This window comes from Periophthalmus magnuspinnatus, chromosome 1 (genome assembly GCF_009829125.3).
Source record: "Periophthalmus magnuspinnatus isolate fPerMag1 chromosome 1, fPerMag1.2.pri, whole genome shotgun sequence".
Lineage (NCBI taxonomy): Eukaryota > Metazoa > Chordata > Actinopteri > Gobiiformes > Gobiidae > Periophthalmus > Periophthalmus magnuspinnatus.
In genome coordinates, this window is record NC_047126.1 from 15073160 (window position 1) to 15100861 (window position 27702).

Here is a 27702-nt window from a genome sequence, read left to right on the forward strand (position 1 = left end):
GGACCAGCCTTGTCTTTTATATGTCGTTATGATGACTGCCGTTCTCATTTTCTCTCTGATGTCTCTTCACGTTGCACATGGCCTCTTGGGAAATGTAGTGGAAGATTTAGAAAAATGTTTCTCTCATAAATCTGGGATACTACTCTGAAAGCTTCCCTTGTTTGACGTGGGAGTGGATCTTGTGAATAAACAAGACGGATATTACAAAACCAACACAGCCATCTTAGGTCTTACATATAATTAATTGTTTCATGCAGACATTACAGTAGTGTTTGTTTCCTGTGTTGGGATGTCCTGTCAGAACCTGGACAGAGTAAGCACTGAACTAGGTTCATACAGAGTTGGTCTCATTGTATTTTGTATAATTATTGTGTTTAGTATTTTCAAAAAGCAAAGAGTAATTTCTTTATTGCTACAGTACACTTTCAAGAAGTTTAAGTTGTTCACATTCACTTGGGAAGAAACTTCATTCCAAAATGAGTAAATTGCTGTATCAGAATGTTTTGTTATACAATATATTTGCAATTTAATAGAGTCAAACTGTAAAAAGGCATGGACAACATTGCAGTATCAAGCGATTGGGAAAAAGAAACATGAGAAACTAGAGAAATACCAGGGCCTCAAAGAAAAGCTGGAGAAGGCCTGGAAGTGTCAGTGGTGTCCGTGGTCATCAGAGCACTTGGGTCAGTGGCCTCCAAATTGGGGGAAACATGAGGCATCACAATCTCATGTGTGTGTGTGTGTGTGTGTGTGTGTGTGTGTGTGTGTGGGGGTGTGTGTGTGTGTGTGTGTGTGTGTATATATATATATATATATATATATATATATATATAGCCACTTTAGTTATATAGCACAATTAAAGAATTAAAGACAACAAAGTTGTACCAAGGTTCTTCACAGTAGCACTAGTTAAAAGCCAGACATGTGAGTCTTTAATAATGTTTTTAAATGATCAATAGATGTGGCATTTTTTTACATAAAGACCCTATCACCTTTGGTTTAGAGACGATGATGGAGGAATGCTCAGTAAGTGCTGTGAGGTTGATCTGAGGGCCCGAGAGACTGAGTAAGCAACCAGGGGATCAGACAAGTGACCTGGGGCAGCATCATGATAAGCTTTGAAAACAAATAGTAAAATTTTAAATCTATTCTAAATTTCACTGGCAGCTGATGGAGTTGAGCTAAAACTAGGGTGATATGGTCTCTTTGTTTAGTACCCTGCCTGTTAGAAACCTGGGAAACCTGCCATAGATATCAGTGATTTTTTTCAAAATAAAACAGGGCAACAGGGGTCACAGGCAAATCCGTGCGTTCTCACCTAAATGCATTATATACATTTAATCATTTATGTAGATTTTTGCACCTCAATCATCTCTCAAGCCATCCACTTTTAACTATATTCTGTCTTATCTCCTCCACAGCAGCAGAACTAAAAGCCTCCTCAGCCGATCACTCTCTTCCTCTTCCTCACCAAGGTGTCAATGCCAAATGGAGCAATAGATAGCAAAATAAATAATCAAATAATACCTTAGCATGTTTATTTTGAATTCAAAGGCTTATTTAACTTAATAAGTTTAATTTGTGGTTTATTACCGGCATATTAACAGGAGAAGAATATAAAAGAAGAAGAGCTGAAGGTACACTGGGAGATTGAGGGGGTGGACTGTTAATGACTGTAAAAAAGACAGTGAAAAATCATCATCAACACACACTTGCATGCACAAACACATGTCATGATCACAAAGGATGCTGGGTAATTATGCAAATGAGGTATTAATTAGATGCATATGCCCTTTCTCATTAACCACAACTTATTTCCTTTCAAAATGTGGAAATAACACTGACACTAATAGAAGACTTACAGACCTAGTGCCCAATTTTTTTCCAATGTGTTTCCCATGTATAACTAATTTGTCTTGTACAGATATATTGTATAAGCAGCTCTTAAGGTCAAAATAAGTGAGCTTTGTGCTGTCTGCATCTAATTAGAAAGCTTTTTATTGTCAGGTAGAGAAGTGCACGTTAGCATGCTACATGTTGTTAGCTTTACCATCACCGTTCTGGCCTCTGAAAGTTGTGAAAAATGCTTATAAAGTTATTGTGGTGAACAATTGGGATGCTGAGAATGCATAAGGTAAGTGAGGAATAACTTTGGACCACTACAAATGGTTTGAAATGAACTAGTTATGTTTTTTAAGACAGTACAGTATCTTAAGACAATAAATTGTATGTCCAGAAGTACAGTAGCCATAGGGCATACTAACAGCAGATATGCCCATCCCCCATTGACACAAATATAAACACAGACTTGCTTTATTTGCATATGAGATTGGTACAGGAATGGGCTCATGGAAACTGTGGCGATTACACAGCTGCCTTCAACAACAAGGTCTGGGGCATCCCAAACATGGAAAACAAACATGCTCCGAGAAAAACTGTAATCATGTCGGAAGAGTATACAGTCAAACTCATTTACAAATCTTCAGTCATCCAAAAAACTAACAAAATAGTTCTTTGAAGTTGGTTTTGTTTTTGAAATTCATGCTTTCCTAAATCTATAAATGAATCAGGGTATGTAAAATTGGCTACTATTAATTTTGTATTGACCCATTGAACTATTTATAGCTGCACAAACTGTTCATAATTCACATGCAAAATTAGGTTCACACTTCCTTGAGAAAACACCAATATATTTTTATATATATATCCATGATAAAAGTGCAAATTTCAGTAAAGATGCTAGTGGTGGATAATTCATAATTAAAGAATAAGATATGTATGTATTGGTATGTTACATGTTTACTTTTATTTATGCTAGTTACTTTAGACCTACTTCTACTTACTTTTAAAGGTCCTGTCTTACACAAAGTGGAGTCTTTAGAGCTTAAAGTCATGGCATAATGCTGTTACCTCATCAAAAACATAACTGGAGTTGTGTTTTGTTTGATTCACATATGTTTGAGTATACTTGTTTAATTATTCCGTCTGGATTTACAAAGCTCAAAATGCTTGGTTACACCTTGTGATATCATGTAGTTGTAGTTAGTTAATACTCCTACCTTTTTACCTTTAGAGCTGTAGAGATTGGCAATTCCAGGGCTGAAATCATCCAAATGTTTCTAGCGAAGATGTGTGGAGTCTAAAAACACAGTGTTGTATTTTCTGTGTTACCTCATGACATCACAAGGTGTGTTCTGTTTGAGAGAAGAACTCAGCCTAAATATGCAGGGTTTGTGTGTTAAACACGTGTGAATGAAACAAAACATCCAGGTATGTTTGAAATGAGGGAACAAAATATTGGGCCTTTAAATAAGTATTTAAACTAACACACTATTACATACAATTTAACCAATATCAATACATCTCACTAGTTTTCTGGTTCATTTTTCTCACTACCCTTAATAATTACATTTTTATGCTATCTATTCCTCCGACATCCAATGTAAACAAACAGTGACACATAACAATAACAGCTTGGTGTCTAAAAATAGTCTTTAATAAGTGTTTATGACTTCATGGGAGCGTTTATGGCGGTGTGACTGCACTTAGACCAAGTGTGTCCACACTACTCCACCACACAACACAACAAACACACATGTTGCGTTTCCATGCTTTTTGGGGACATTACATTGACTTACATTAATTTCCTGGAGACTGAGCCTAACCTTAACCATAGTCACTATACTTGCCTATCCTTAACTTAAACCCTAAACTTAACCTTATTTAATCCATGTTTGAACTAGAGCAGAAAGTAATGATTATATATAGTTGATTAGTAGGTGATAAATTTTTTGATAATTTCATTCATTCAGAGAGTGAGAGTTGAGAGTTTTCACTTTTTTGATCAAGTAAAGGTTGAAATATGGTGACTGAAGGTTTCTAGAATCAAGAACATTTATGAATAAAGCATATTATGGATGTCAATCAGAAATTGTTTATTCTTTTCAGACATTTTGATGTAATAATACTGCTGTCTTTGTTAAAAAAAAAAAAAAAAAGCATCTTTTCATATGTTGTGGAGTCTGTATAGTCCAGATAATGATTACCGTTATAAAAATACAACTATGATTATTTTGTGGTCACAATTAGCCGATTAATCATTGCGGCCCTAATTTGAACTTTAAAATGTGTTTATGATCAAATAATAATAGAGAAGTATTTACACCATGGGGACCTGACTTTCATCCTCATAAGTAAGGCAGGTCCCCGAGATATCACTGTACAGATTTTAGTTCCCACAATGTGATAAATACCTGCCCACACACAGGTCTTTCTTTATATATTACACAGGTGGACCTAGCTCAACATCCTTTAATTGCTGTTATTGACCACAGCCTTTGCTCTGTCATAATGACGCAAGCCAGGTCAACAGTATTATGTTCCTACGAAAAGGAAAACAGAAGGAAAAATGAAGGAAAACAAATATATTTCATAAAAAAGCTACAGGAGTTGAGATGGAAACCAACACATTATCTTCCTCTGGCCTCATCTAGTGGTCGGTTGATGTATTACACACGAATTAGTCTCATGTTGATTGTGTCCACAGTGAGTTTGTTCTCGTGCTGAATTTTGTGAGACAGATATTTAACAAGTGAGATATGGCAGTCTACCTTTGCAAATGGGCTATAATAAATGATGAGAGAGGCCCTCAATAGATTGCCCTGGAATGTGGTAGCAGTCTACATGTTAAAATATAGCCTATTGATAAAAGAATTCCGAGTTGTCCAAATAAGCATAATTGCATAACTGTGCATAATTGTTTTGGCCATTTGATCAACTGTAGGCTTGTATTTGCATTTGTTAGGACAAAACGACTACAACGTAATAACAGGCTATTAACAGGCTATGATTATCTTTTCATTGTTATGGCCATATAAGCACCATGCTTAAATATGTTTGTGAAATGTATCCTCCCCAATTACCTCCTCACGTTATGGCACAGTTGTTTACGCACAGTTCTGGTGACATAAAAACTAATGTATTACTAAATAAGATAGTTAGATAGCCTTCATCTGATCCCTGTGATTCCCTTTTCCTTCAGAAGCGTGTCCTGGCTTCCCTCGCTCGGAGCTCAGACACCGACCGCGCGTGTGTGCTCTGGCGGAGGCAGGAAGAGCCGACTCCGGAGCAGAGGAGAGCGCAGAGGGGCATGTTTTGTGGAGATGTAAACTACACTGGAGCTTTCATGGCTCTCTGCAAAACCTGGACTGGATTAAACCTTGGGATCAGGAGCGAACAACCGTACAGGGGCTGGTGAATATTTAGTGCAATTCACAGCTGAAGTGTCCAGAGGGCTCGACCGCAGACACACACTCACGTTCAGTTGTAAAACGATCAGGTGACGTAGAGAATATGTTATATTTGGACGCTTGTTCCTCTTTCCATGTTATAAGCGGCAGCTGCAAATGAAGTGTAGTTTTATAGCCTACATAGGCTATTTGGAAATGTTTTGACTAATTGACTAATGAAAGCTGTGATTGGAAAAACCTATAGCTTATAGAATTATACCAGTGAAGTACAGAAATCTATGTTATGTTTTTTACCAGAGGTTCATGTTACCTATGCAACCTGCATGTTGCTTTCCCTAGAATGTTCCACAGTGTATCAAATGTAGGCATCTATCTCCATGGAGACAAGCAGTTGATGGCATCAGATCAGCTTACAAGTTTGATGTGTAGGAGAGGATACCCCACTCACAGTAATGGGCTTCCACATCCAGGGCCGGCCCTAGCCTTTCGGGGGCCCTAAGCTGAATTTGGCCTCGGGGCCCTTTCCACTTCAGTGCCACATATTTGACAACAGTAAAACATTATCACAACCACTTATAAAAAAGACTGCAAATTCTAGAGGCTCACAACAGCAATAACCACAAGTATGACAGTATAAAAACATGTAAGGAAGGGGGGTCTGCCAAAGAAAAAAAAAAAAAAAGAAAAATTTACAACATTTCCTTACATTTTTCAATTCTTTACGTCATACATGCAGGTTTGAATAGCATAGCCGAACGATGTACTTAAGCAAGGGTACACTTACTTCAAAATCATATCACTAAAGAAGTACAAAGTAGTGATCCAAGCTAAGAGTTGCATAAGAGAAACAGCCTGGACATAACATCCGATTTATAATCATCAGATCATTTGACTGAACATTAAATAAGAGAGGATTTTAGATCACATTATTTTTATGTTTATTGTCAGGCTTTGGATGCTGCCATTTCACCGAAATGCGCATATTAATGAGTAGGGATGCAGCAATACATACCAGTATAGGGTGCCAGTACCCGTACTCGTCAATGGGCTGCCGATACTAAGAGCCGATATCACTGTAGCTTCCTCTTTTTTGACTCACAGTCATCTCTCCACAGAGCTGAGCTCAAAGATAAAGATGCACATTGTTCTGCACATTAAGCGCAGCTGTAATCATATGTGACTGTCACATGAAATATACAAATATTTTGGACTCTAAAGGTTTTTATAGTTCACAGAGGACACCAGCGCAGTACTTGTGTTTACAATAGTAGCATGCTAACGTTGCTAAGTGGGACTGGCAATTACTTACTTGCGCATGCATTGTAACTTATTATAATTGACAAACAATTTGGCAACTGAATAGAGTGGGTTTGGAGTTTTTAAAAGAGGTATAGCATGTCGATATTGGTCACAGTGTGGTCGTGTTAAAAGTAACACAACACTCACTGTTATGCTAACAGTGGCGCGTTAGCAGTTAGCGCATTCTAAGATGAAAAAGTAGGCAACACTATAAAAATCCTATGAAATTAATTGGTTGTATCACTTTAATCGAACACCAGTTAAAAATGTCTGGAAACGGTATTTTTTACTCAGTATCATACTCGTTTTGCAAAAAGTGATATTGGTGCATTCTTATATGAACATTTACAAGGCGCTCAGGAGTCGTTCACAGGTCGTACTTTCGTCCAGCAGATGTAACAGAGAGGTTACATCATCGAATGGTTTAGAGATGAAAGGGCAGGCCACAACCAAAAACAGCTAGTGTAATAAACTCACCTGCTGTCCTCTGCCGCTCTGAGGTGTGTCCTGTCTGCACAATTATACACGTCCATCGTCACTGTTTTATCTGCAGGTCCAATGGTGTAAAATGGGACATATTTCGAGTCTTCTCTAAAACGTCTCTCTTTCCTCAAAATGATCTTCCTCTGGGCTCTTCATGTAGTTTAGATAAACTTAACTTCAATAACTTTTGGTCTTTCAGTTTGTCAAACACCCATTCAAATGTCCCTCTGCTGCCTCAGTGCAGCCAGAGGCCCCTGGAGGGGAGGGGTCCTTCACACCGGTGTAAACACGTAGCTGTCCACACCACTGCCTGATTTAAAAAAATGTAGACAGCAAAAAACTAGTTACTGGAAATAAAACACACTTAACCGTTTAAGACGGATATGTAGACTAGTATAAACACTCGAGCGCTATTTAGTTTACAGAAAAAAACTTTCAAATCATAATTTTCTATGCAGTTGCTTCGTCTCAGACTGGGGCTGGCCCTGTCCACATCATGTAGCTCCGCTCCTCTGTGCCACGACCACCGCAGCCAGTGCGCACCTGTTGAATGCATGTTTTTCACGGCATTTTGTAAGCCACAAAAAAAACTCTAATTGAATAAATGTAAGATAGTATAACGACATTGTGAATACATTCAAACCTCTCCACGAAGAAACCATTGTAGACCACCACCAGAAAGTTAGGCCTACATAGTGCAACTAGTACCTAGAAATTCTGGTTATGTGGCGCCTGGTATTGCTGAAGTGGGAGCGGAAAAGTCATAGATTTTCCTACTATTTAGATATTCATTTATATAAATGCCTAATGGTCTCTCTGTCTCTCTTCCTCTCTCTGTCTCTCTTTCTCTCTCTCTCTCTCTCTCTCTCTCTCTCTCTCTCTCTCTCTCTCTCTCTCTTTCTGTCTCTCTTTCTTTCTCTGTCTGTCTCTCTCTCTTTCTCCCTGTCTCTCACTCTCTCTCTCTTACTCTCTCTCTGTCTCTCTCTCTGTCTGTCTGTCTGTCTCTCTCTCTCTCTTTCTCTCTGTCTCTCACTCTCTCTCTCTGTCTCTCTTTCTCTCTGTCTTTCTTTCTCTGTCTCTCTCTGTCTCGCTTTCTCTCTCTCTCTGTCTGTGTGTCTCTCTCTTTCTCTCACTCTCTCTCTCTCTCTGTCTCTCTTTCTCTCTTGTCTTTCTTTCTCTGTCTCTCTTTCTCTGTCTCGCTTTCTCTCTCTCTCTCTCTGTCTTTCTCTCTCTCTCTCTCTCTGTCTGTCTGTCTCTCTCTGTCTCTCACTCTCTCTGTCTGCCTCCCCCTCTCTCTTTCTGTGTGTGGCGAGTATACACTGGCAGAGGCCTGTTGCCAAAGTGGGCATGTGGTTTGTGGTCTATCACCGGGCAGAGGAGAGACAAAACAGGCACATAAATACACCCTCCATTGTTTTCTCTAATATTGCATACTTGAATAGTGATAGTAGTATTATTAGCAATAATGTGACTAGGGGTATTTGGCACAGGTTCTTACCAAGCACAGCTTGTTTCCAATAAGTCTGAAGCAGAAATCCACCAATCACTTTAAAACACTGTGAATTCCTTTGTCAAATGTGCAGCTGCTGAATTGCTAAGTAATCAACAAATCTCAGTGCACCTACCTGTTTGGTCAGTATGTATTGTCTGCTTAAGTGTGCTTCCACACACAACTTGACATTCAGCTGGTCATATTGTTTGGGCTGACCGGTTGAATATATTTCAAACAAATACAGTCAAGAATTCACGTTTCTTTGGACATTCACCACTTTACCCATAGAGTCTGTTGTTAAACTGTTATACAGAGTAACACATTTTTAGTAGCCTACTTTATAAACATTAACAAAGATCTAATTGGCTATTAGTTTAACTATTAAAAAGCAAATAGAGTCCTGCCACATTTTTGTATGTAGGCTACATTTCCTCTAAGCCAAATAGAGCCTACAGATTTGGACTTTTGAACTTGCAATGTCAAATAGTGACCACTAGAGGGCAGACGGTTCCCCCACATAAGAAATTGTACAGAGTAATAACAAACTTTACTGATCCACAACGCTACTTCTGTGGACACTCAAAATACAATAAAAATCATTTGCAGTGAAATGTTTTAAGCTGACAGAAGAGTAGGCTAAAATATATATAAATAGGGCAGTTATCTAGTCAAGGAGCATCAAGGATATCATCAAAACCTTCTGTCAGTCACCACCCCACGCAACAAGTTAATATGTGACCACGTGTAAAATATTATGGCCTCCCTTTCACTTTACGCTTAAACTTTGACCCTGTAGACTCCCTGCAGCGAAGGTGGAGGTGTGTGCGTGTCTTTGGGTTTAGTCTCGGGCCGTCTCCAATGGCAACCCCCGTTTGACATGACAGAAACGTAACCTGAGTCGGCCGTCAGGTAAAGCAGGACAGGTAACCAAAGCTCGAGTCATGCACACACAGACAGAGACAGGTGTGTGCGAGGGACGAGCCCAGACAGACAAAAGGAAATAGAAGATCATAAAAAACGAGGATATCGGAGGAACGTGAATCACAAACTAAACACACAACTTGAAACTAGGTCTACACGAGGACAAGGCGACACCAGCCGGAACAATGGAGAGTGATGAAGAGGATGGCACGTTCACGAACATCTCTCTGACAGACGATACAGGTAAAGAAACAACTTATAATCTTTAATGAAAATGAAAACTAATACAAGAATCTTAGCCTGTTATTTAGGCTAGTGTACACCTATGGCCTAATAAGAGACTGATGTTTTCAGGTAAATAAATGTAGACTACAGCCTACTCACATTTGCCAAGTAGGCCTAGATATTTCTATAATCTGGCATTGCAATTATTTTACATAGTTAGGATGTTTTATATTACATTGTATCTAGGCTAGATCTTGTTGATTAACAGAATAATCATGCAACATTTTCATTCCAGGCCATGCACAACTCAAGTGACAAACTGAACTGAGTAAACAATTGTAAACTGTCATGTGAGAGTGAGCATTTTATGGCCCTGTTTAAAGGAACATATTCAACATGTGCATTTCTTTTTTCCATTCCCTATTTTTTATTCAGAACAAAAAGCAAATACACAACTAACGACCCCATAACAAACATTTACATGAACAGTGGATAAGGATAGACTTGGAGAGGATTTAAAAGTGTACTATGTAATATTTCTGGCGAGGGTCTGCAAGGCCTACTTGTTTTGCCACCATGAAAATGTTATTGTTTTGCCTGGAATGTTCCATAGTATGGCATTTATCTAATAAACCTTGAGAAACATGCTTTTTTTTGTCAGCCTGATCTTCTCTCCACAGACCTGACCTGTAACCTGGCCTGTTGGCACCATGCACTTTCCTCCATGTAGATAATTTTAATGTCATACTGTGGAACATTCCAGGCAAAGTAGTAACATCAAAACAAGCAAGTATGGTGACCGCCTGTCTCTTCTCTTGGTTGCTCTGTACACCCATTTACTGCACTGTGTTACTGCAGTTATAGGCTATGCCCCCATGCTCTACCAAATTTAACATAGGCCTAACCCCTAACCCTCTACAATTTCAGGTGGTCACCCTACAAGCAAGACCACCAAAAAAACATAGTACACCTTTAACTGCCATAAATAGGCCTATATTAATGTGAAAAACTATTTGGCTGCCGCTTCATTGTTAATGACTCTCCAGCACCCCCTATCTGCTGGAGTGTTCACTACAGTTCAGTGATGATGACGAGGTGGATGTAGCGTACAGTCTCGTCTCCATCATCAGCTGTATTTTGGACACTTTCCCGCTTTTTATCGCCTTATTATACTCCAATATACGGAGACAGTCCTTCATTCGTGTGGTGAGTGGATGTCGTCCTGTACTAGTTTGTCGTTCTCCTACAAATTGTGATTGATTGATTTGTTGTCGTGGCAAAGTTGGACGCTGATGTTAGCAGTAAACGCTAGCTGCTGCAACACCCATTTTAATATCAGAACTCAGCATCTTCGTATTATCACAAGAATATATATTTTGCGTGATAAGATTTGTTTGTACAGTGACAGGTGAATGTTAAATCGTCTCCTCTGATGCAGATTTACACAGACCTAGTTATTGTGCCAAGGCAGCTAGCTAGCTAACTTAGCTAATGTTTACAGGCTAATAACATGAGACACGACTGGTTAGCTTTGTAGGTGAGTACGAGATTTGTTAAGCCCGCGTTTATTTGTACTTCTCATATCTAAGCTCTTGTTAAACGTAAAACACATGCGTATCTTGTCTCTGAATGTAGAGATGTCTGCTAAAGCCACACAAATGTCTTCTAGTGTATGAAGTGTATTGACGGACTGATGTACCAGGCCCTTCTTGTGCACCATTGATTCAAAGCTGTGTGGGGTGGGGTGTCCAGTCTGTAGACACAACAATTATAAACAGCTGTCTGTATACAACTATGTGTGGTCATTTAAAATCAAATCAAATATAATGTAATGTTTTTAATGGAGTTACATAGAATTACTTCAAGACACAAAAATGTTTTAACTTTACTACTTTCATTACTTCTATATATTTGTGACAATACTACAAGTAAAGTACTTTTTTTTAAACTCTTTTTTGTTCAGCTTGTTGGTTGTGCATCTGTAAAACCAACTTCTCTTCCTCTTTCAGTGGACAGTGGACCTGCAGCCCTGTATACTAAACCAGAGACCGAGCTCTTCATCATGAACTGTGACATAGATGGTATGTTTGATTATTATCATTGTCTGATGCAAAAGAGTTCAAAATTTAATTTGTACTCACATATATAAATATGTTTCAGGAGATCTGGAAAACCAGGCAGAGATGGAGGAGAAGACCAGGTTAATAAATCAAGTGTTGGAGCTGCAACACACGCTGGAAGGTATGGAGGATCACACTGACTTTCTTGTTATCTTATAAAAAATACAGTTACAAGAATACATGGAAAGAAAATATGTCATTTACAATATCTCAACTTTCAGTCAACAAACATGTAATTATTTTTTCATTTATAGTGTTCTTAAAAAGTCTTAAATTTGTTACCTAATGATGTATAACAACAGTTCTTAACTGCTATAGCTAGAGATTTGGGACCCTTAAATGACACATGTCTGATACCATTTATTTTTGTCTTGGTTGCAGATCTGTCAGCACGAGTGGATGCAGTGAAGGAGGAAAATTTGAAGCTGAAGTCAGAAAACCAAGTGCTGGGACAGTACATCGAGAACCTGATGTCTGCGTCCAGCGTCTTCCAAACCACCGACACAAAGAGCAAAAGGAAGTGAGTTGCATTTAGGAAATACACTGGCACCTCGGACAGAGCAGTGGAAAATAATCAGAACAACTTAGACATAGGGCTTGCTTCTTAACAGGCCTTGAATCAAAGATTAAAACAATACCCTCTTTTTACATACTGAAACATTTGGCATCTGACTAGGATTCAGAGGCCCTATCAATAGGGATGAACAATAAAAACATTAATTCTTTTTCCCAAGAAGTATTATGGTTTATTTTATGTTTCAAAATTAAGAGGTTAACTTATACAGCATCATTAAAATCTGAGAGAATACTGAAATATGAAATGCTATTATAAAGTATTACAAACATTAACTTTAATTGCATTATGGAACATGTTGTTGGATATCTAAACAACATAATACAGCACATCTACACAGAACTACTGGCTCCTGACTGTATTGCCCCTGGCCTGTCAAGAAGCAGCTTCCTCCTAACTTTGTACTTCTCCTGTGTAACCCTTTTGAACTGAATCAGAACTGACCTTAACATGTGTATTAGGTTGCATAGGTTCTCCTTAATACTTAATTCAATCTCAATGTTTTATTACTTGGTCTTTAACAAACTTTGTGACAGTTACATTTTAATGTGGTTTTACAAGTGCATTTGCCTCTTTGAACATAGAACTGAGCTAAAACAAATCATGAACACTACTTTTGTTATTTATTATTTCTGTATAGTATTGTTCTGTCATCTCTAAACAGTGTATATATGATGATAGCACGTGTATGCAACCCCTTTGACACACAAGTCAGTATTACTGAGAAAGATGCGAGATTTGTGCATGTACTTTTTCGTACTGTTTTTTTTTTTTTTTTTTTAAATGAGATTACAAATGAATTGCTACAGTTCATCCTGTCCAATCACTGTAAATCATTTGCCTTCAAGAGAGCAGTGATTTCCTAATTAATGTGGCACAGATTTAACATCAGATGCCCTTCCTAACATCCTTCTACATTTGCTTGGGACTGACACAAATGTCCAGTAGCTTGTTATCTGTTTTAAGTGGTAAGTGTTTTCTTTTAGTCTCTATGTAATCAAACATGAACTGAAATATCAAAATTGAAAATTCAGACAAAAGCACACATTATTATTTTTTGACTGCATTGAAACGTTGAAATATAAGTTATGTAATGTTTGGTCAAATCTCCGTATGATTTCATTTCCATATTGTTGGATCCAAAAAAATTATTCATTGCCTAATTTAAAGATGTATACGTAGCTTTTCCATTGGAGGGTCGGCCCGCTTGTCTCCATAGAGATGTAATTACTTTGCATGTTCCACAGTATGGCATTAAATCTGTCATTCTCCATGGAGACAAGCAAGTGCTGCCACCAGACCAAGTTACAGGTCAGATCTGTGTAGAGGTGACGCCACTCACAGTTGGAATGCATGTTTTTCAAAGCATAGAGTTATAAAAACACCTGTAATAGTTAATGCCATACTGTGAAATCTAGGAAAAGAAAAAAAAACATCACATGCGTTTTTTTGGCCTTCTAAAAGAAAAGTTGCATAGTACACCTTTACATTTCAAGTGAAGTCAATTTTCAAGTTCTATATGATATTTTGGATCACTCCTAAGATCTTTAATCACTCTCATCAGATACTAACGTCTAAAATGCATGTCTGTTGGCTATATTTTAAACAGAGGACATTTTAAAGACCATTTGACAAGCAGGGTTGAGACTAGGAAACAGAAAAAGACCAGTGAACAGAGGCTATTAGAAGGCTGTGGGTGCTATTGATCCACTCAGGATGTCCCAATAGAGGATGGCTCTAAATGTAAAATGTGCTGATGCTTCACTGATGGGTGTGGCCTCTTCTCCATCTGACTGAGAGAAAGAAAATCATGAATCTAAAAAATATATTATGATATTAATGCTATGTGCTAAGGAGAATACGGTGCTCAAAAAGGTGGAATTAGTTAAACCTTACTGTATATTGTGTAATTTATTTTTGTTTTGATATTTTTAACAGTTGTACAGCAGTAACCCATTGATTTGTTGATGGCATGCAGAATATGCCCAAACCTACACATGCTGTTATAGTGTGTAGACTCTGCACCTTTATTTTAATAAAAGCCCAATAACTCCAATCGTTTTTATTGTACTTTTATTGTACTACAGTGGAACCATATTTGAAATTAGTTTGTCCAATGTGTCATATTTGTTCTTCCTGTTATTTTGACAGTATAAAGTTAGACCATGTTTATTTTGCTTTTGTTCTTTAACTTTGTTTTTGTTTTTTTCCTAAAATCTCATTTATAGTCCATTTCAATCCATGGGTTTCAGGGTGATAAAAATGAGTTGCCATTAACAATTAACAATTCAAAACAAATTTGAAAAGTGCTCAAAATGTCATCTATAAACAGGAAGCTGAAGCCCATATGTACCGTAGTTTAATCTTAATATTTAGGTAGTACATACAATATTTTGTATTAAATAATTTTATTTTTCAGAGCAATGTACAATTTTGCAAACAAATGTAAACAGGAACATTCGCCAACTCCTGGCCAAAATATCAACTATAAAAGCAACAATAATAAAAAAAACCTAATAACTTCAACATTTTCCCAGTCGACAATCTCGGATCAGAAATCCAGCTACGGAAGAGGACTGGGAGTGCATTGGTGTGTATTGAGAAACGGACATATCTTCGAACTAGGTAGAGGCAATTCTATTTCATATAGGCCAAAGCAGTCTTTTCTATAAAATACATCCCCAGCTTCTAGTACGCCTAGAGTTGGTGAAGTCTGCCTCAAATCATTCAAAACAATGTGTTTTTAATACTACAGGCATCAAACTAAATAAATATGATCATCAGTGCCAATCCAGCTATAACTTAAAATCAGACAGAATAGTGGCTCTTCTAACAAACTAAGCTAACATCTAAACAAAAACATCAATGTTAAAAGAGGTAATTCTTAAAACCTATAAGCTGAAGCTCCTTTTCAGCACAAATGCCCCAAAAATCTGCAAAACAAAACAGCTTTTTTCCCCCTCACAACCTGGCAACCTCTTGCCAACTATTTAAAAACACATGATATAGAAGAAAGTTGAATGGGATCCTTAACATGATAAAAGTGGTATGATACAATATCATTCATAACATGGTAGTAGCTCCTATAATATGATGTTATAATGAATCCTAGAGTCCATAACTGAGCACTATGGGACCCTTAATGCCTAGAAGTTCATCAGCTTTAGATGGGATGAGTCGTATATGAAGTAAAGTAAGAGGAGAAAGGGGTGGGGCAGAGCTATGAGCAATTAAATAAAAAATAAAAAAACAATAATAATACAATCTCACTTGAAAGAAAGACTAACTGTTCTCAAATTGTCTTCTTACTTTAAATGCACACAAAAATGTTAACTTTAAATGGATGTATTATGTTACTTTTCTCAAATTCTTTTATGTTGATCCAAGGCAAATTTTGGAATTGTAGGTACTTGCAATGTTTATGTTCAACAAGATGAAAATATTAAGATGGCAAAAAGATGGCAAAACACACACATATATTTAAAGTCAACATTCCATTTCAAGTCTTGATGTAGTCCAAGTTTAGACCTGGGTTAGTCCTGGTTTATTCTTGGTGTGGGTTGGGTATAGATGGAAAATGAAAGCTAAATGCATCATGAATTGTCCGTTTGTGTAAATATTTTGAGAATTGTGGAATTTAGTGTTTAATGGACCTAGAAGTAAGAATATGAATTGGATGAGGTTGCTTTATACTGCAGGACACAGGAGAGACAATGGGGCAGGCTTCCAGGTGTTTTTGAGGAGGTTTGTACTGCTCTGCTCACAGACAGAGTGGAAGTGCAACAGCAGTGATGCTTCTCCTCAGATGGGACATTAGGGGGCAGTAGTGATCCCCGGGTTCACCTCAGTCTTTACGAACCCTCCGCTTTCTCACAGACTGTTTCTGACCCTCTTCCGCAGCACCGCTGTCGCCTTTACACTAGAAAGTTAAGATACAAATGTGAAAAGAGCCAGAAAGCTCTTTAATGAAATAGTCAAAATTGCATTCAATGAGCCGTTTTTATGCAGTATACTTGTAAGATTAGCTAATCACAGGTTAAAAAGTAGTACAGCCCAACAAACTAAAACCAAAAGTAGGTTACAGTAGTTTGCAATTATCACAAGGACAAAGTTTCCATTTTGTTTGCTATATTTAAAGGTTAAGAAAATGTTTTCAACCTAAAATATGTGGTATTTTATTTAACTGTGTTTTGTGCTATTTTCTCTCTAACATTTCCAGACCAGCCTTCAGTAGAATATTATCATACTCCAAACAAGAATTTGGGTTTTAAAAGTGTTTTATAATAGGATGTCTTTTTTTTCAAATTGGCTGAACTGAATATGCAAAAAACAAAAAGCCCATGGGTTAAACTGGTAGCAGAAACATAGAATTTGATAGTAAAAGCCAAAGTAAAAATCTGTCAACTGGACAAAAAGTTGGAGTGAAGATGTTTCGCTGCTCCAAGTCGCTTCTTCAGTTCTGGTCAGATTGCTGGTGGACACTACCTTATATTTATCTGAAGGAAGGAGCTAACTACACTGAAACTGGAAACAGCTATTGTTTACAGTTTCTGTACGTAGGCTAGGTCTGTTGAGCTACAGTAATTGTGCACTGTGCCTGATTTATAGTTAGCATATTCATTAAGCTCTGAATTGGTGCTTCCACACCTACTGACATCCTAGGTTGGTTCTATTTGTTTCTCTTTGTAACTATTCCCTACACAGCTGATGTGTCTGAAAAACTTATGAGAATTTTCAGACAGTTTGAAATTCCAGTCTATTTCAAACCTACAAACACTTTAAGAAAGAAACTGGTTCACCCAAAGTACAAAACCCAAGCCATAAACAAAGCAATGTGGTCTACTCCATTCAGTGTAGTGAAGAGTGCAGTGAGCGTTACATTGGAGAAATCAAACAGCCACTCCATAAGAGAATGTACCAACACCATCGAGAGCTCTTCTGGATATGTACGATCTAGATCTGTAAGATCTGTACCTCACTATCTTCAGGAGAAAATAAATGGTTTGAGAGTTAAAAAAATATTTTTGTTAGGAAAAGCAATCCTTCCTTGAACAGGAACAGGGGCTTTAGACATCATCTTTCCCTCATATATAACTCCATCCTCAGACCCAACGTAAACAAAGAAAGCAAAGAGAACAATAGATCTAGCAAGGATGCCAATAGGTGTGGAAGTGCCCATGAAGAGCTGAATGAATATGTTAACTATTACTCAGGCACAGTGCATGCTTAGTGTAGCTCAATAGGCCTAGCCCACATACAGAAACTATACACAATAGCTGTTTCCAGTTTCAGTGTAGTTAGCTCCTCCCTTCTGATAGATATAATGCAGTGTCCACCAGCAATCTGACCAGAACTGAAGAAGCGGCTTGGATGAGCAGCAAAACATCTTCACTCCTACAATGTTTTGTCCAGCTGACAGATTTTATTTGTGGCTTTTACTATGGATCAGACCTAGACGACTGAAGGATTACACAGACATCATAGAATTTCATAAAGATCAACATATGGCTCAAAGTTTGATAATTTAACTTCATGAATAAACGTATGGCTCACTGGCTTGTCTATGAAACAGCTTTGACAGAATTGTTATGATGTGTAATTTGCACTGACCACGTCATCTGTTGTTCTCTCTGGCGTTTTGGTTTCGTCCTCTCCCTCCTCTTCCTCTTCCTCATCTCCTGAAAGACCGTTGACTTCCTCCTCTTCCTCCTCTTCTTCTACAACTGGTGGTGACAAAGCAGGATTCAAAAATCAATTAGGGAAGAGTGAAGAATGTAGAAACTAGTCATGCTTTTGTGTCATAGGAAAGAGATGGCTATAATGCCAAATCATTACACAAATTATTTTTGGCGATATTACAATTATGATTATGCCATGATATATTATGTGTAATTACTTTCCACTATTTTTATAAGACATTATACATTTCATTACATTTAACATATTATTACACCTTATATCTGATTTAACATTGAGTTATTGATGTTTTAGGCTTTTACCTTCAGCCTGTGTCGCGTCCCCATTTTCTGGTCCTTGTTCTTCACCAAGGACTGCTTCGTCTTCCTCTTCCTCCTCCTCCTCCTCTACATCCTCATTAGGAACATCTACCTTCTTATAGACGTACTCATCTTCTGTTTTCTGGGACAAATCAAAAATCAAGTCAAATAAAAAACACACAGATATTTATTTTTATCTCTCTATCTCTCTATCTATGTCTATCATTTATGCATACACACACACACACACACACACACACACATATATATGGCAAAATGTAGTTTTACAGGTACCTTTGGCCAACAGAAGAGCACAACCAGCCCCACAGGAAGCCCAACAGTGAGTATATAGACGACCCAGAGCCAGGGACGCTCCTCTGCAGCAATCATCAGCTGAGCCACGATTCCGGGCTGGAACAAACAAAATAATAGTATTTTAAAAAAGGGCTTATAGAAATTGAAAAAATATGATGGGGTAACAATGAGGAAATGTATGGATCATGTTCAGTTACATTTTTTACTTGTAAAACCGGATCCGAATTGAAGTCTTAACACAAATCCAAAATGGGCCTACGTGGGACTAATAATTATAAAGCCCCAAATCTGACCATGTAAAAATTCAACATCTAAGGAACAAGTCTGTGTACATTCCCAAGAATCAAAGACAAGACTAAAATAAAAAAAATAATAACATGACTCACCCGACTAAAACAACAAAATCAAAATAACTATGACTAAAACTAATTCAAAATTGGTTGTCATAACACATTTATAAAGATTCCCTCCTCTCATCTCACCTCATTCGCACTGGCCACGAGTTTCTTGAGCCCCCAGCTGTCGGAGGCCCAGCGGTCAGCCACCTCTTTGTGAGATGTGATGATGAAGTTGTCAAAGTAAATGTCTGATGTCATGGACCACAGCTCCAGACCAATGGCTCTGAACGGGCGCATCCTGAAGGGGTGCAGGTCCTCGAAAAACTCTGGGTTCTGGATTTTACGCGGCTTCCACACCCCCTACAGGCAGGAGAAGAGAACCCATTATCCACAGCAGATACTATCATCCAATATCAAAAGTTCAACTAAAATCCTGAGTCTATCAAATTGCAATGCATAGTTTTGTTGCAGCAGCACCCTAAAAATCTGAGGGTACTGGATAAATCTCAGTCTTTTGGAGTATGGCAGTAAAAGCATACATTTTCAAGTCTGGGTTATATGCATGTATGTCTAAAATGAATAAGTTAAAGCTGCACTATGTAACTTTTCAGTGCATGGGTCAGCTGCTTGCTTATCTCCGTAGAGATGTTAGAATGTTTTACAGTAAGGCTTTAAACAAGCAGGTGACACCGCCAGGCCAAGTTACAGGTCAGATCTATGGAGAGACTACCCACTCAGAGTAGGAATGCATTTTTTTAAAGAAATCCTGAACTATAAACTCTTATAAATGAATAAATACTAAGATAGATGACTTTAATGCCATACTGTGGAACAGGCAAAGCAGTAGAATCTCCATGGGGACAAGTAGATGGTAGACACTGCCATCACAAAAGTTACTTAGTGCACTTTTTGAGTATTGGATTATTAAATGGACTATATTGGTATAAATCATCATTAAATACTGTTCTTCGTTATATATCGGTAAGCCTGAGAGAGCTTGTAGCAGTGGCTCACAGCGGTTACCTGATAGTTGGGGTTGTCCACTAGAGGAGCCTTCCACTTGCCCTTATATTTGGGATTGTTGATCATGGGCCGTTTCCACTTCCCACAGCCGGTGGCAGTCTCACAGGTCGGGTTTGGGATCTGAGGGGCCTCCCATTCACCATCCATCTCCTCATCCCTAAAGAAGTAGTAAATCAATGTTATTATACATTAGTGTTCTGTACTCAATGAAAAGGTACAGAAAAGAGCCCTCACCAGTCCTCTGGTTTCTCAGCACTGGGGTCAGGGACAAATTCAGGTTCATCGTCGAGCCAGCCCTCTGGTTTCAGGGCATCGGGGTCTTCAATCTTTGCAGGTGCTTCCTCATCCCTGCAACAAGCAGCACACATTAATAGGAGATTAATAAAAATTAACAGAACCTTTCACCTTCTTGTTATGCAACATTTTGAGGATGTTATCCCATTCAAAATATATAATATATAATATTTAGTTTTAAATTGTTAAATGCTTTGGCCAAGGTCCTAATTTCTCATCATTCTTAAACCATGGATATCCAGATTGTTATTAGACTACAGGGACTCACTACTTTTCAGTTGTGTGTTACTTTGGTATTATGATAAAACGTCTTCCTTCGAGGGATAACCATTTCCTCTTGTTAGTGGTACTCTGGCTGTATTTTGTCTCCACTTTGTTACAGTGGGTTGCTCTCACCAGTCTTCTGGCTTGACTGCCTCTGGGTCAGGGATCTTGGCCCTCTCGTCCCAGTCCTCAGGTTTGGAGTCTGTTGGGTCATCGATCTCACGTGGAGGGTTCACTGGAGGAACCACATCATGAAGCAGGTTCCCACGACTCACACTGGACTGGTCAATGAACATCTCATAGCTGTTATCTGGGTTTAGGACTGGCAAAAAACACAGACAGAAATTAATCAAGGCACGATAAAAATACAAGTTACTAAGTAGAACAAGAAAGAAAATATAAATATAAGAAAGTTATGTGTATCAAGCATGTGGAGACAGTCGAACTCTGCCAAACCACGAAGTGATGCCCAAACCAGGGCTCATGCTGATCTATGTCATTAAGAAACTAAAAGAAAAACTTAAATGTATTTTAGTGGGGAAAGTTCAAGTGTAAAAACCAAATGTATTAATTAATATTAAGGTTGGGAATCACAGTGTCCCTCATGATTCAATACAATACATGACTAATGATACCATAATTTCCTGATTTTGCCATGAATGTGATAATTGATATATAGCACATCAAATTCTGCAATATATCACAATTTTTAAAGAATCAAATACACTGCAATACATATTAATTCAATACATTGACACTTTATTACCACAATTAGTATTATGATATCTCACAAGTACTATAGTTGTATAGCTGTAGTTAATCCTGTTTAATTATGAGTTAAATTGATGATTTTACCCAGTGTGTACAGATGCGTCTTCTTGTCAGTGTAAAACTTCTTCAGGTCGACATCAGCTCTCTTGGCGTGTTTCTCCTCGATGTCTTTGTTCAGAGGGTTTTCGTGTCTGAAGATAAAGTGAAGTTTGTAATCCTCTCCACATTTGTCCGGCCCAAACATGATGGTGTAAGGGGTGCGGTCGTGAAACTGCTCCTAAGAGGCAGAGCACAATTATATATCTACATTTTATCTTTAATATTTAAGATGGTTCAAAATAGACTGAATACTAACCAGATTTAGATCTCCTTCATCTGACAGTAGTTTGATGTATGCACCACCACAGTCAATGCCATCTTGGAAATTGACTTCATATCTAAATGTAACATTAATATAAAAAATAAAATAAAAACTATGTAAAATAATGTGTCATTTTTTGTTAATTCCTAAATTATTAATAATACTGAGGATTTATTCTCAAAATAAAACAGTTATGATAGTAGTTAGTTATTACCTATAATGAGTCAGCTATGTTCATTATTCAACCTAATACAATTCTAATGTTCACATATTACAAACGTTAAAGCTGCATTATGTAACTTTCTGGTGGAGGGTCTGCCATTAGTTCATGCTCCTATCAATCTTGTATTTAGCCTATGTGTTTTGTTTTTTTTTATTTAAAAAAATGCCAGGTGGCATCATCTTCTTGTCTCTTTGGAGAACATTTAGTTTAATTATATACTTTGGAACATTCCAGGTAACACAATAACATCTCCAGGGATACCAGCAAATGGCAAATCCCCAGAAAGTTGCATACTGCACCTTTAAATAATAATGCTCCCAAAGTGCAAATAAAAGCTACATATGATAAATATTGAGCCCTGCCAGCTCTCATTTAACACTAAGTTGACATGTCTTTGTAATCCCTCAGTCGTCCAGGTCTGATTCATAGTAAAAGCTAAAGTTAAATCAAAGTTAACTTTGACTTTTTTCAGTTGGCTCCTCCCTTCACTCCTACAACTTTTGTCCAGTTGACAGATTAACTTCGTCTTTTACAAAGTTGATATATTAATGATTGTGACAGACCTGCTAAAACCTACATGCATGTCTGTGTATTGTTTAGTATTTCTGTTCTTCTTGTACTTACTGGACCACGAGAGGCTCGTCTTTGAACACAAAGGGTTTGTTGAGAAGAGCAGCGATGGCGTGATGTTTTGCTCTGGACTTCAAGACCAGACCTTTGTCTCCAGGAACCTTATTCTCCTTCAGCACCTCCACAGACCACTTCCCTACAGCAAAAACACATTTACACAATATATTACATTTTTAACATTTTAACATGATTTTAACATTAGTGTTTTTACAATTATAAACCCTAATAATAATAATATTGGAGTATGCAATACTCAAACATAGACTGTGTAACTTTTCAAATGGAGCAACAGCAATGCTTGTCTCCACAGAGATGTTATTATTTTGCCTGGAATGTTCCACAGTATGACTTTGAGTTCATCTATCTCCATAGAGACAAGCAGATGGTGCCACAAGGCCAAATTACAGGCCAGATCTGTGCACTGGAGATGTGACTACTAGATTAGTAGTTAGGATACAAACCATCATATTTTGCTATCTCATCATCTGCGTCTCCTTTCACCGTCTTTGACAGCTGCCACCTGTGTCAACATCAGCACAGCTGTATTAGTATTATTCAGAGAAAAGCATACAAATATCAACTACTCCTGAACATATTTCCTGTTGAGGTGATTTTAGCAGCATTTACTTAAACTTAAATACAGTTTCACTATTGCATATTTCCTGTAAATTACAATGCAGCAGGATTATTCATGACCATGGCAAGTAATTTGAAATAACTTGACTGCAGGTCAGCAATATGATATGCCATAACATCCATAGTGATAATCCTGTCATTACCCGTCCAGGGACCCATCATCAAATGTCTCTGCAAAGTAGACCTCACCGGTGGGCACAGGAGTCTTGTATATTACCTAGGATTGGGCAATATTGACAAAAATTGATATCTTTCAAATGTTTCACAATAAATATAATTGTAAGATATTTTGTCAGTACAACAGAAAAGAGGTAAACCTGTCTTTAAATGTGTTAGTTGAGTTTTAAGTGTCAGACAATACCCACAAGTGACCTAAATAAATTCATAAATATCACCTTATACCATTTTTAAAAAATGTTGTTTTTTTTCTAATTATAAACAATATACATGATATTCATATCTTCAAAACAACATCCACACTATTATAGATAATGTCATAATTTTGTTGCCTGGGAACCAGAAAACATACTTCAATACTTTACTGAGTCTGATCAACTGGTGAATCTGTCCATTTTCAAATGGCGTGATTGTCAGGTGGATTAGCCAATCAGGGACAAGCATGGTTGTCCATGTCAGGGAAAGAAAAAAAAAACACAGGGGGTGAAAAACATCACAGATTTATGCAAAATCTATGAGAAAAGCACTAACTCTGTTGATCTGAGATGAGATCAATTTGATTTTATTTGTAAATCATACGTAACCAATGAGCTACTCCATTTCACATACAGCACCTAAAAAGCTAATCTGATTGCATGGCCATGTTTGACCAGGCTTGAGACACGACAGAGGGCGTGGGGACCAGACTGATATCAACCTGTATAAAAATACAGAGGGATATCATTCCGGATTTGCCAGGCATATAATTTTGCCAACCTCTAATATCTCCTAAATCAAACTGGCTGGATAAAATAGTCAGCAAAAGATGGATACACAATTCTATTTCCTGTGATTTCCTGTGTGACCTTTGTGCTGACCTGGAAGGAGATATTGGCATCTGCAGTAGCGGTGGCTGCCTTTTTGTTAGCCATGCTCGTTCTTTTGGCTATCGCTTCATCCTCAGACATTAGGACCCTCATTTCTTCTTCATCCAGACCCAGACTGTCCTCCACCTCCACGTCGGCCTCTGAATCCTCGTGGGCCCATCCCAAAGCCAGCACCAGGGACAGGAGCAGAGCAGTGCACAGCCACCCCCTCTCCAGCCTCATTCTACGGAGAAAGTGTGTTTAGGATGAAAGGTGAAATGTAGGATAGCACAATATGAACAAAAGATTGATTGATAGACATGGAACAGTAATGACATTTTGTGGCCAAACAACTATTTTTACACTTTTAATAAGTGAAAAGTAGTTCTGTGCACAATCTATTATTATAATACTGATATTTGTTGGCAATAACACACACGAAATGAACGTCAAACAATTATTGTCTTGCTTTTTTTTAAATCACAATTAGCAATGTTTTCATTTATTGTCCCATCATCCCTACCAACTACAAAGCACCTTCCATCTCATTTGTACAGTATATTGTGGAGTTGATTACTTTTTGATAGTCATTTTTATAATTAAGTTTAAAAAATGTATAAATAATCTACTTATAATATTGTACCCTTCAAAGCCATTGGAGTTACAGTATACTCTGGGTTGTCAGCACAGGCGTGGCACAGCGGGGTAGGAGAGGACGGAGCAGGTGTGACTGAGATAGAGTTTATTTTTAGAGACAAACGAGTGTGAGGTTTGGATGTGGGGGTTATTGTTTATAAATAGACAACAGAAATGTGAACATGGGGCTGAAATGATAAAGGCCTTGTTTAAAGATGAAGTTTATATCTAGCTATGGCAACTGTCCTGTGTGATCATAGCAGTTAAGCAATTCAAATCAAACTATTTCTATCTTTTGAATGGGAAAAGGTCCTCACAAAGTCCTTCCAATCAGGAAGGAATTGTTTGTCTGAAACCCATGAATAGCCCTGTCATAATGATTACGGTACTATATTCACTTAATGTTCAATAGATGAAAGATGGAACAGTATCTTGGGCTCAATATGTATCGTGTGTGCATATTCTTTGCAAGATTAGTAAACTTTTTTTGCAGATCAGTGTGCATTCCACATCAGATTTGTGAAGTTGTTGTATCATACTTTTGTATATTTATGGAGAATTATCCAGTGGGAGAATGAGCGACATAGGCTTGTGGGCTGAGCATTGGACAGAATCTTACAGCTACCCAAATAGGGTTTAAATACGGCCCAGGAGAGATCACTAAAATAATCAAACTCTCCAGGCCTGTTTTTGATGAGGGAACAACATTACAACATGGTAGAATTAGAAAGAAAAATCAACTTTACTTAATACCCTCTTTAAGTAACTTCATTCTGTTATTTATTTATGGCAATCATGTTATAATTGTATTTTACATTTAGAAAGTTTTAAGTGGTATTCTCCTGCTTTAGAGTTATTGTGTCAGTGGGATAAAGTAGTTTCAATACTGTCATTTATCACAATATTTTCTTTTCTTCAGCACTAAATTTGTTTACATCACAGGCCTACTTATCTCTGATAGAAATAAAAGAATAACAATATAACACTCCAGGATGAAAGAGGGATTACATTGGTACTGTGATATATAGCCATCAATGTATCAACCTAAATGGAAAAAATTGAAGTAAATGAAATTTGAGTGTATCCAGGTACTATAATGCTTTAATTTCAAACAAAAATTATTGTAAACAATAGTTCTACTTTACTGTTTATTTCTTTAAATGTTTACTCTTTGATTATCATAAATCACTATACACCAATAAAATCTGATAATATTCAATAAAAGTTTAGACTTAAAAGGCCGTACAAGCCAACACAGAAGTCTATCAGCATTTCACTTATGTTAATACCAAATCGCTACTTACAACCCACTGTTAAACCTTAACATTGTCGTCCCAGCTTCTAAACCAATCACTGCTGCATTGTGACAAACAGTGCCAAATCCAATCTTATCTTATTGCAATGAATGGCACTGTAAATTCCTGATGGTAAAAATCAGTAAATAGCCCCACTTCACAACAAATTAATGTAGCCCTGGAGGCAACATCTGTTCATGTGACCGGCAATTCCTCCAAACTCTGAGTCCCTCCTCCTACAGCCAGAGGAGAAGACTGCATGTAGGCCTATCTATTACCATAAACAACAGCTTGACTTCAATGAGCCCCTATTGATCCCACACCTGCTCACACTCTGCATAGGCACATGATTAAAAGCATGACAGCAACTAGCTTTCCTTAATGATTCAACATAATCTTCTTAGGTCTTTTGGGGTGTAAGGATAATTTGAAAACACAGCAAAGAAGATTGTCTGTGGATAGATACAAGGTAGGCAAGGGAAAATGCTGATACGGCTTAGTAAGCAGTACAGGGATGAAACAAACACAAGTGGATTTGTGCAAAATATAAAAATGAAATGAATCGTAACGACATGCAGAAATAGTGTATTGAAATATTTGATTATAGAGAATGATTATCACTGATGTGATGCAAAAAACCTAAAAACAATCCCCATAATAACTAATTGAACGCCTTAGCATTATTGTTATGGAATTGGATGCATTTTCAGACATAAACAAAGTAACTCATCAACGTAAAAGTTTCAAGGAATAAATGCAGCATGCATATCATTTATATAACAAGCTTCTAGATGAGCTACTGTCTCTGACTTCTGGATAGCGGGTTTCTTCTGAGCCCCTAAATAGAATGTGTACGATACATTTTTTTTTTTTTTACAAAAGAAATAAAACGTGACAACCACGTAAAAGTAGTGCACCAGTGTTATTCACATAATATAACCGTGAAATAACTGCCACGGCTGCCTGCTTCACAACACTGCATCCCCCTGGTTTATCATGAGACGCTCCGACTGCAGCACCTGCTCCGCGGCTAATGCTAGTTAGCTGGATACGAAGCATAAACACTATTTTAGAGTAGACTTTTGAACAACAGAATGACAGAGAGCAACACGTGCAATAATTTAAAAAGATGATAAATGAATCAAACACAAACGAGTGGTAAAAGGAGTATATAAAATATCTCACCGCGCAAATATACACAAAAAATTATTAGCTTCGTATTAGCCGTGATGTCGCACAGAGATGGAGAGAATGAATGAGTGCATACAAACCTTGCGTCTTCTTATTTGCTGAAAAAGCTTCTAATTCCACCGCTTCTCCGCAGTGTTAACAGTACAGGTCTGAATTAAAATGTGCAATGAGGCTGAGCGGTGCAGCCGGAGAGATGAGGAGGAGGCGCGGAGGAGAAAAAGCACAGAGGTAGCAGGACCCGCAGATGACAGCTCGGACCCTTCAATGGACCCTCGGCCTGATAACGGAGCGCGCGGAGAGGAGGAGAGCTAAACTGCGCCTGCGCAATCGGAGAAGCTGCGGTT

The 27702-nt window shown here is 37.7% G+C and overlaps 3 protein-coding genes across 4 annotated transcripts in view; 1 reads left to right on the forward strand and 2 right to left on the reverse strand.

Annotated features, from left to right (window-relative positions):
• Positions 1-27702, reverse strand: part of LOC117394029 (high affinity choline transporter 1-like) — a 95623-nt gene that overhangs the window by 36061 nt on the left and 31860 nt on the right. The window lies entirely within an intron of this gene.
• On the forward strand, positions 9412-14419 carry scoca (short coiled-coil protein a). Of its 2 annotated transcripts, none has more exons than XM_033975297.2 (4): positions 9412-9687; positions 11679-11750; positions 11830-11910; positions 12171-14419. In XM_033975297.2, the coding sequence occupies exons 1-4, from the start codon at positions 9630-9632 to the stop codon at positions 12311-12313; spliced, it is 354 nt and encodes a 117-aa protein (XP_033831188.1). In that variant the 5' UTR covers positions 9412-9629; the 3' UTR covers positions 12314-14419. The 2 variants fall into 2 exon arrangements, with proteins under 2 accessions (XP_033831188.1, XP_033831195.1); XM_033975304.2 differs by lacking the exon at positions 9412-9687 and adding an exon at positions 10752-10875.
• clgn (calmegin) lies at positions 14707-27637 on the reverse strand. The gene is made up of 15 exons (XM_033992032.2): positions 27439-27637; positions 24249-24480; positions 23358-23431; positions 23040-23098; positions 22573-22714; positions 21720-21801; positions 21449-21641; positions 20726-20915; positions 20270-20383; positions 20036-20192; positions 19157-19372; positions 18654-18770; positions 18363-18501; positions 17974-18086; positions 14707-16282 (listed from the first exon to the last, which is right to left on the reverse strand). Exons 2-15 carry the CDS (start codon positions 24477-24479, stop codon positions 16208-16210), a joined length of 1902 nt encoding a protein of 633 aa, XP_033847923.2. The 5' UTR covers position 24480; positions 27439-27637; the 3' UTR covers positions 14707-16207.

Bases quoted from the DNA above. Each gene is read 5' to 3' on its own strand.
- scoca (XM_033975297.2), top strand. From the start codon at position 9,630: ATGGAGAGTGATGAAGAGGATGGCACGTTCACGAACATCTCTCTGACA. The intron at 9,688-11,678 runs GTAAAGAAACAA...TTCCTCTTTCAG, and splicing joins CTCTCTGACAGACGATACAG to TGGACAGTGGACCTGCAGCC. The intron at 11,751-11,829 runs GTATGTTTGATT...AATATGTTTCAG, and splicing joins CATGAACTGTGACATAGATG to GAGATCTGGAAAACCAGGCA.
- clgn (XM_033992032.2), bottom strand. From the start codon at position 24,479: ATGAGGCTGGAGAGGGGGTGGCTGTGCACTGCTCTGCTCCTGTCCCTG. The intron at 23,099-23,357 runs GTAATGACAGGA...ATGTTGACACAG, and splicing joins GATGATGGGTCCCTGGACGG to GTGGCAGCTGTCAAAGACGG. The intron at 19,373-20,035 runs GTAACCGCTGTG...TCCTGCCTGTAG, and splicing joins TGGACAACCCCAACTATCAG to GGGGTGTGGAAGCCGCGTAA.